The 9,925-nt window shown below is 36.2% G+C and overlaps 1 protein-coding gene across 1 annotated transcript; it reads right to left on the reverse strand.

Annotated features, from left to right (window-relative positions):
- Positions 1-7,379: 7,379 nt before the first annotated feature.
- On the reverse strand, positions 7,380-9,541 carry LOC140866682 (arogenate dehydrogenase 1, chloroplastic-like). Its single transcript, XM_073271717.1, has 7 exons — positions 9,256-9,541; positions 8,946-9,114; positions 8,683-8,838; positions 8,506-8,588; positions 8,346-8,415; positions 8,003-8,077; positions 7,380-7,918 (listed from the first exon to the last, which is right to left on the reverse strand). The coding sequence occupies exons 1-7, from the start codon at positions 9,417-9,419 to the stop codon at positions 7,847-7,849; spliced, it is 789 nt and encodes a 262-aa protein (XP_073127818.1). The 5' UTR covers positions 9,420-9,541; the 3' UTR covers positions 7,380-7,846.
- Between the last annotated feature and the right edge of the window lie 384 nt (positions 9,542-9,925).

Here is a 9,925-nt window from a genome sequence, read left to right on the forward strand (position 1 = left end):
GTCCTTATGGAAAATGGCTATAGAATTTGAAATCGAAATTGTACTGGGTCACTATTTGAAATAAAATGCTCCATTTTTTATTTCATTGGGTGTTGTTTTGATATTTGCCTATACGTGATGCTCCTGTTGGTAAACTGCAAAGGATAAACTGTTAAGATAACAAAGTTCCCCCTGAAAATATGCCTAAGACGTTAGTAATTAACATATAAAGGATAATAAACAAAAGAAATTATTAGTTGAGAAGTACCATCGACGAAATAAATTATCAACCAAAACTTAGAGTAAACTAACTAAATAATGGGAAATTTATGGTTTGAAATATGTTCAGTTTAGGCCATGCTAAACTGGTGAAATTTTTCAAAGAAGGAACTGATCGATACAAATTTAAGTCAGTTCAATAAGTCCTAAAGTATTTCGAAAGTAAGAAAACATAGTCTCTGGAAGTGGTTTGGTGAAGATGTCTGCAACCTGTTGCTCTGTTGGTATATGCTCCAATCGAATGTGCTTTTGTAGTGCATGATCTCGGATAAAGTGATGTCTCATTTCAATATGCTTAGTTATTGAATGAAGAATAGGGTTGTAAGTGATTGCAATGGTACTGGTGGTGTCACAAAATATAGGTGATTCCTTTGCTTCTATTCCATAGTCCCTCAACTGTTGTTGTATCCAGAGAAATTGAGCACAGCAACTGCCTGCAGCTAGATACTCAGCTTTAGTTGTAGAAGTAGCTATGGATGTTTTCTTCTTACTAAACCAGAAGATCAGTCTATCCCCAAGGAACTGACATGATCCACTTGTACTTTTTCTATCGAGTTTACATCCAGCATAGTCTGCATCCGAGTGTCCAACGAGATTGAAGGAATTATCCTTAGCATACCACAAACCAACGCTCTGAGTTCCTTTAAGATACTTTAGTATCCTTTTAGCGGCTATGAAATGTGATTGCATTGGATTGGATTGGAACCTGGCACATAAACAAACTGCAAACAAAATGTCAGGTCTACTGGTGGTTAAGTAAAGTAATGACCCAATTAGACCTCGATACATTGTTGCATCAACTGGTATTCCCCCTTCATCTTTGTCAAGCTTAATTGATGCACCCATGAGAGTAGTTGCAACTGTGCAGTTTTCCATTCCAAACTTTTTGAGTAGTTCCTTGGTGTATTTAGTTTGGCTTATAAATATCTCATTCTCCATTTATCGAACTTGCAATCCAAGAAAAAAATTCAGTTCACCCATCATGCTCATCTCGAATTTCTCCTGCATTAACTTAGAGAATCTCGTGCACATTTTGGGGTTAGTTGACCCAAAGATAATATCATCAACATATATTTGTACTAGTGGTGTGTGATCACCTTTTGTAAATTTAAATAAGGTCTTATCAACTATGCCTATGGTGAATTTGTGTTCAAGAAGAAACTTGGTTAAAGTGTCACACCAAGCTCTGGGAGCCTGTTTCAGTCCATATAAATCTTTGTTTAGATGATAAACATGGTCAGGAAACTAATGATTTATAAATCCAGGTGGTTGCTCAACAAAGACTTCTTCTTGAATATTGTCATTAAGAAAGACACTTTTGACATCCATTTGGTACACCTTGAAGTATTTGAATGATGCATAAGCAAGAAACATTCTTATGGCTTCCAGTCTAGCTACTGGTGCATAAGTTTCATCATAATCTGATACCCTTGAGCTACCAATCTAGCTTTGTTCCGGACTACCGTTCCTTCTTCATTTAGCTTGTTCCTGAAGACCCATCGAGTGCCTATAACTGTTTGATGTGATGGTCTTGAAACAAGATCCCAGACTGAATTTCTTGTAAACTGATTTAATTCTTCTTGCATTGCTTCTATCCAACAGCTATCAGCTAGGGCATCGTCAATTTTCTTGGGTTCTATTTGAGATATGAAAGCTGCATGAAGAAGTTCTTTGATCATTTGTCCTCGTGTCTTGAGAGGTGCTGTAGGATTTCCTATTACCAAATTTAATGGGTGCTTCTTGGACCATATTAGTCTAGGTTCAGGGTGGTTCTCATTGTTTACACTGTCATCTTGAGCTTGATCAGGCACGCTGTCTTGGCCAAGCTTTGTGCCCTCAATGGGTATGTAACGTTCTTGAGCCTGATGCTGCTGTGCTTCACCTTCCTCAACTGTGTGAGTTTGGTCAGTATCAACTGATTGTGCAGAGCCATGTCCCTCAACTGCTGGTTCAATTAGTTCAGGTTCAGGAGTTTGGAGTGTTTTGATGAGTGGTGACGAGTCACCTTCACTGTTATTTTCCAGTTGTATCTCCTGAAATAAATATGAGATTTGATGGGCATTAATGGGGATTTCAGTAGATGTATCTTCATCAAATATGACATGAACAGATTCTTCAGCATTTAAGGTTCTCTTGTTAAAGATTCTGTAGGCTTTGCTAATTGAAGAGTAGCCAAGAAATATACCTCATCTAACTTTGCATCAAATGCAGTCAGATGATTTTTAACATTTTTGTGAATGTAGAATTTACATCCAAAAATCTTGATGTAGGAAACATTAGGTTGTCTGTTATTCTAGATCTCATATGGAGTTTTCAAAAATTTCTTACATATAATCGATCTGTTCTGAATATAGCAAGCAGTGTTCACAGCTTCTGCCCAAAACCTTTGAGACACTTTGAAATCAGCTAACATGGTTCTCGCAGCTTCCTTAAGAGTACGATTTCTCCTCTCTGCAACACCATTTTGTTGTGGCGTTCTAGCTGCTGAGAATTCATGTTTGATTCCATAATGCTCTAAAAATAAAGACAAAGTTTGATTGACAAATTCAGTTCCCATGTCACTCCTGATTCTGTCAATCTTACTAGATTTTTCGTTAAAAAGTCTTTTAAAAATATTGATCAGTTGAGAAGCAGTTTGATCTTTTGATTTTAAGAAAATGACCCAGGTGAAATGGGAGTAGTCATCAATAATGACAAGAGTATACCTCATTCCCCCTAAACTTGTTACGGTTCTTGGACCAAATAGATCCATGTGCAATAGTTCCAAGCATCAGGAAGATGAGTTATAACCCTTGTTTTTAAAAGATGATCTAACTTGCTTTCCAAATTGACAAGCTGAGTATACTTTGTCTTTGGAAAAATTATTTTTTGGCAGTCCTGTTACTAGCTCAAGCTTACTCAGACTGGAAATTGATTTGAAGTTAAGGTGGTTCAATCGCTTGTGCCAAATCCAGTTGCGCTTAGAGTTGGAAGCTACGAGGCAAACTGATTTGCTAGACTGAACATTCCAGCATACTTTATATGTGTTTCCACATATGTTTCCTGTCAAAATAATGTTACCAAAAGTGTCTTTAACAAGACAAATTAGTTTTTGGAATTCAACGAAATATCCATAGCCACACATTTGACTGATGCTAATTAAATTGTACTTCAAATTTTCAACTAGTAAAACATTTTGAACAATTATGTTACCGTGGATAATCTTACCCTTACCCTCCTACCCTGCGAGTTGTCACCAAATGTGATAGTTGGACCATTGTATTTAGTGAGTTCCGATAGTAGTTTATCATTTCCAGTCATGTGTCGCGAACATCCACTGTCTAAATACCATGATTCATCTGAGTGTTCTTTAGTACCTGTTACCTACATTCACAAATTTGAATAACTTTTGGTACCCACATCTATTTGGGTTCACGAGGGATTAATCCTTTAGGAACCCAAACCTGGAATACTTTGACCAGTTTACCAGTTTCAGTGTTCCTATAGGTGCGTACTAAATTATGTGCTCTAGATTGTGGAGTGTGATGTGCTTGTGAGACCATATGTTGTTTTCCCTTTCCAATATCCTTAAATTGTCGATATCGCTTCTGAACTGGACGTTGATTGTGATATTGACCTTGAGTTCCTCTTATAGGATTAGGTTGATATGCGTTAGTCCTTTCAGGACTTTTAGCAGTTTCAACTTTAGTTTCCTGAGGATTGAAGCTAATACCAAATCTCTTTCTGTTCATCTACTCTATTGACTGCCAAGTCATAAGAATGGGCTTATCATGCTCATTTTCCCTAACTGCTCGTACGAAGTTTATAAACTTTCCTTTGCACATATTCAGTTTGGGTAGAGTACTAGATTCACCAATGTCAACCGTTTTACCATACCCTAAACCAGTTTTGTCATTCAAGGGTTTTTGTAAATCATGCATTTCTGTCAAAATGCTCGAAGATCTATTCCATGAACATATTAAATCATCCATTCTTTGTTTTTCTACTGTAAGATTCATGATATTGATCTTGAGTTGCTCATTCTCAGTCTTGAGCACAACAATCTCTGTTTCAAGACAATTTTTCTCAACTGATTGTTCCCAGGTGGGTTCAGTTGAGGCATCTTGCAGATCCTCTTGCTTGGCTCTGACTTCATCAAATGCTATGGACAGTTGATGATACTCATTAGCCATATCGTGAAGTGTTTTGATCAGTTCCTCTCTGGTAAACTCTTTGGAGCTAAAATCAAATATCTGTTCACTAGTGTATGGTTGCTCATGATCATTTGCCATTAGATACTTGACTTCTTCATCATCGTCACTAGAACTGGAAGAGTAGTTGGATTCATCGGATTCACTATCTGTTTCTGCCCATTTGGCTTTGCTATCCTCTGCAACTAGTGTTTCATGCTTCTTTCGTGAAGTGTACTTGGCATCTCTTGAGCTTTTCCTTCTCTCAAACTTCTTCTTCCATCTTTCTGTTGAGGTTTGCTCATCTCTCTTTGGTTTAGGATAGTCAGCTATGAAGTTTCCTGGTTTTCCACAATTGAAGCAACTTTTTGGTTCTTCTACTACATCCTTCTTTTGAAACTTCTTCTGTAAGAACCCTCCTGATTTCCTCTAATGAATTTTCCAAACTTCTTTACAAATAAGGACATTGCATCACTGCTTAACTGTTATGCAGTCTTCTTTGGTTGAGTAGGTGATTCTATCTTGACTGCTGTCAAAGCCTTGGTTAGTTGAGAGGTAGACTGATCTTCCTCTCTAGTTTGCAACTCAAACTCATAGGCCTTCAAGTATGCAAACAAATCATGCAGCTCCAATTTATTCAAGTCCTTCGATTCCCTCATAGCCATTGCCTTTACATCCCATTCTTTGGGAAGACCTCGAATAACTTTGAGAATGACTTCCCTGTTGGGATATGTCTTTCCCAGTGCATTAAGTTGAATGACAATGCTACTGACTCTCACATCAAATTCGGCCATTTATTCTCCAGGTTTCATTCTGATGTTGTCAAACTTTTGATTAGCAACAGAAAGTTTGTTCTCTTTAGTCTGCTCATTTCCTTCGCAAAGTTGAATCAGTTTCTCCCAGATTTCTTTCCCTTTCTTGCACATCTTGATCTTGCTAAAAGTGTTCTTGTCAAGAGTTTTGTACAAGATGTCTTTGGCCACATTGTCAAGATTTGTCTTCCTCTTGTCCTCAGCAGTCCACTCAATTCTTGGTTTTTCGATATATTGTGGCCCACCACTGGAAAGACCCACAACAGTATTAACCTTGGTGATTGTGATAGGTCCATCAGTGATAACAAACCACATGTCATCATCTAAAGCTGATAGATGCGCTTGCATGCGAATCTTCCAATCATCAAAATCTTCTTTGGAGAACATCGGAATATTGCTGAATGAAAACATTTTGATGCAGTGTTCAATGATAAGATAAGAACCTTTCTTTGATGCCAATTGATAGGATCGGTTACAAGTGTAGCGGGGGGTGAATACACTTATAAACAAACTAGTGTAAAATGATTGAATTCGAACAGTTTAGTGACTAAATTCTAAACTTATCTTGATGTCTAATGTAATTTGACAAACAAGAGTATGTGCGGAAATATGCTAAATTACAGATTTGAACACTGAGTAGTTATCAGTTTAGGTTAGGTGATTATAGTGGGTAAACTGAAATAACGCAAGCAAATGTTTATGGATGTTCGGAGATTTCAAAACTCCTACGTCACCCCTTCTTCCACCTCGGAAGGATATCACTAGAAGACTTTGAATTTTACAAGCAATTTGAAAAACCCCGATCCAGTTTAGGACTATACACTGCCTAAACAAGAACTCCTAGTAAAACAACTCAGTTTCAGTCCTAGACTGATAATGGAACAAAGATGAATACAACTCGAAATCTTTAGCACAAGATTGATCCTTCAATTATCTGAATAACACTTAGGCGTTTGTGCTTCGAGTTCCTTGATCAATCTTCAAGCGTGTAAGACTTTAATGTTCTCATAATGAGCAATGCAAGCAAAATTTCAGTGCGAGAGAGAGAGCTCCTTTAATCGATCAATATCTATATTTATACTCTTGGATTGTTAACGGTCATAATTTCAAATTGAATCTTCAGATAAGGTTTTGAATTATTCCCGTTGGATTTGTTGCTATCACCAACAAATTCTGGAGCCGACATTTTTCCTTTGCATCGCGGCACTACCTTCTGCAGGACGTGTCAGAGTACGAACGTTCTTATCCAAAAGTGGTAAGGTAGTAAACTGGTGAGGGTAAACCGATGAAGTTAGTGTAGGTAGGTAAACTGATGAAGTCGGTTTAGCGTCTTCGGCCAGTTGAGCGAGTCAGTTTAGCGCAAAGCAGTTTTGCTCCATAATTCAGTTTAGTGCTTCTTAGATGCTCGATCAGTTTAATCTTCTTTTAAGCTTTGTAATTTGTAAGCACCAAAACTTAATTTTCCAACAATAATCTATCGAATGTCAACCTCAATTTTTTCATGCAATATTTGGTTTTTAATTTTTCTTCTCTTTCCTTTCCTCACCTTCTCTTCATCTTGTTTAAAGGATACAAAATAAAAGGTATGTTCCTTTCTTTTATTTTTTTTACTCTCTTGAATTATAAATCCATTTTAAATTTTTGTGAGAAATGTTTTTTTTTATTAAAAAAATACATTGTTATTAATGTTTTATTACGGAATTTTTAAAATAACTTTCTTTGTTTCTTTTATTTCTAACATGTACTCGAGAGGATTCTTAATATTTTGAAATATATTGATTTCTTTGTTTTTTTAAAAAAATATGTAATTATATTATAAATATAGTCAAAATTATGCTTCATAATATGATGAAAGATGAAATTGTTAATGATTGTTTGCTAGTGTATATTAAGAATCAAATTTCTAAAAAGTTCGGTATAATTCACTTGTAATCGTAGATGATTTCGTGATTTGCAAAGAAAATTTCTAAATTCTAATAGATTCGAGAAATAATGATATATTAATAATTTTTTATGATGAATATTGATGTAGTATTTGAAACAAATATAATATATTTAAAATTTTATTGTTATATACAATAAATATTTGATCTTTCTCGAGTTTGCTATTGCCCCCGGTACGATATAGTTCTGACTCCGCCCCTGCTTGTAAATATGATATCTTTTGTGGCTCGAACATTCAACTCTTATTGGGGAACTCAGGTCAAAGACACAACTTCTTTAAATATGAATTTAAATTTAACTTTTTTCTAATGCTGCTTGATTAATGTCATGGCAGGGATTCACCTGGCTCTGTAGCCTTATCAAACTCGATTTCTGATTAATGTTTGTTTCTCTGTGTATTATATATGCCAATTTAACATGTCATCTGACATCTACCTCTCCCCATTGCTGCATCAATGGATTGATTTGGCTCAGTTATGGAGTTGTAATTCAAATACATACACAGGTTTAGAGTATAACACAAATATGATCTGTTCTCTTACACATAATCCATGGAGTTGTCATTTGCATACATACATGTCTAGGATGAAAAGGCAGGACAAGCGCATTCATTAATCAGAGATGTACGTGCCTGAATACCATCAGCATTTACTTGTTCGGTTCCTACTTGTCATCCTTCCCCTTAAGCAGCAGCTTCTGCTTGATCGTCTCAAATGCGAGTTCTAACCTTTTCAGCTGTGTAAATCAGAATTTGTGATATCATATGAATATGAATCAATGTGCTCGATCCAATTCAATAAGATACTGAATCATATATACCTCTTCTCTGGCGAATCTATTGTGGATAAACAGGCCACTGAATAGATCAAAACTATCTCTCATTGTAGTCTCCTTCTGCATGTAGAGACCCAATTAGATTTTAGAGTGGGTGACTGACAACTATCAGTTATTTATTTCTGCCAAAAAAAGTGAGGACCTGCATCTTGGTGTGACATAGATTAATTGGTTGCAATGTATAAATAAGGGATGAAATTATCAAATGTTCTTTCCTGATTCATGATGGCATGCATGTGCATCGTTTCTTCGCGCAACACATATTAACAATGGCAATGATGTAAACAGAGATGTTTTAAAAATGGATCACATATATCATTAAATATACCAATTCAACTAGCTTCTGAAATCCAAGCGTGTCTATGGGCGTTCGAGCAATATCCATCTCTCCCAAAAATCTGTCCAATATAAAATTTACTTTCTTGTTTAATTATCGGTCAATATTTTCAGTTGATGTAGAACGCATATATACATACATACATACATACCTGCCAACAGCGTGAGTGAGAAATTGAGTTTTTGCAGCTAATTTATCATGTTCTTCACAAGTCATTTCCATCATTTTGCAGCCCTGTGTACATTCATATGCCATTGATCAGTTATGATAGGCGAAAAAAAAAAATGGAAATTATCCGAGCTTGCTTTTTTCCAGTGTTATGTTATACCTCACTGGAAAATATGTGCAGGAAACTGGAGCATATATCTTCGTTCCTTATTCGAACTTTATCATACATGAAATTAAGGTCTTTCCATCCATGCTTCCCACTGTCAGGACCAAACATCGGGTGCGTGCACAACACATCCGTCTCATGAGGCAAGACCTTACCGGAAAAAGGGTAAGTTTTATAATTTCCATCCATTTATATATATACAGCACACTTAAGCTATTCACAGTCATAAAGCACGAAAAACAGATTAATTAGCATACTTGTAGCATGAGCTCCCTGGGATGCTCTTTCACTGAGAGTACATCCGCAAAAAGTGCTGGTTTTTTCAAGAAATTGAGTGGGATTGTGCTGATGACTTGTGACAGGGATAATATTGATGTGCATAACAGTATAACATCATTCTCTGATTCAAGAAACTCAATCATATTCCTGTAATTCATACATTGACATGTAAATTAGCATATCGTGTGTGTGTGTGTGTGTGTCTACATATCTATATGTATGTATATAATATTCACATTGGCGGTGGCAGGGGAACTGGGGAAGGAGGGTCATCTGATCTTGAAATACCTGAAAAAAGAGACGCCCATTTGAGTGCTGAGATTGGAGTAGTCTGATCTTGAAGTGGCAGTAATGCAATGGCCTTGTTTGATCATGGTCTTTGCCAAGAATTGTGCGAAGCGCCCAAATCCAACTATGCCTATTTTTAGGGTATTTTGTGAAGGGGATGACATGGTTTTTTGTGCGAGCCGGAGAGGGGGAAAAAGTAGGTTTTATAGCTCAAAACTCAAAAGATCCCTACATCGTTGTCTTTGGTATCAAATTTTCACTATGCTCCATGTGCTAGTTGCCAAATTCATGGGTGTCAACTTGGTAGAAAAATCATATAAAGAGACCGAACGTGAAAATATTGTGGTTGGAAATGATATAAAAGTAGATTTGAATTTGATATTGTCTCATAAATATTCCAAGAATCTGAATATCTACTTGTGTTTCGTATGTTTGGTGAAATTCTTTTTTAAAAAAACGCATTCATCAATTTCATGTGCAAATTCTTTACAGTACTATTTTTAAAAATCTACTCAATGCTGACATGTTGCAAAAGAATTATTGCGAAGAGACAACATCCTCTTCCAATCAGCAATTAAAAATGGCAAATCTTCGAATTTGTAGTATGCTATTGACTCCTTTAGCTATATAAATTGAAACTTAGAAAGTGACAAACATTCTTCGCGTCATG

This window comes from Henckelia pumila, chromosome 4 (assembly GCF_033568475.1).
Source record: "Henckelia pumila isolate YLH828 chromosome 4, ASM3356847v2, whole genome shotgun sequence".
NCBI classification, from domain to species: domain Eukaryota; kingdom Viridiplantae; phylum Streptophyta; class Magnoliopsida; order Lamiales; family Gesneriaceae; genus Henckelia; species Henckelia pumila.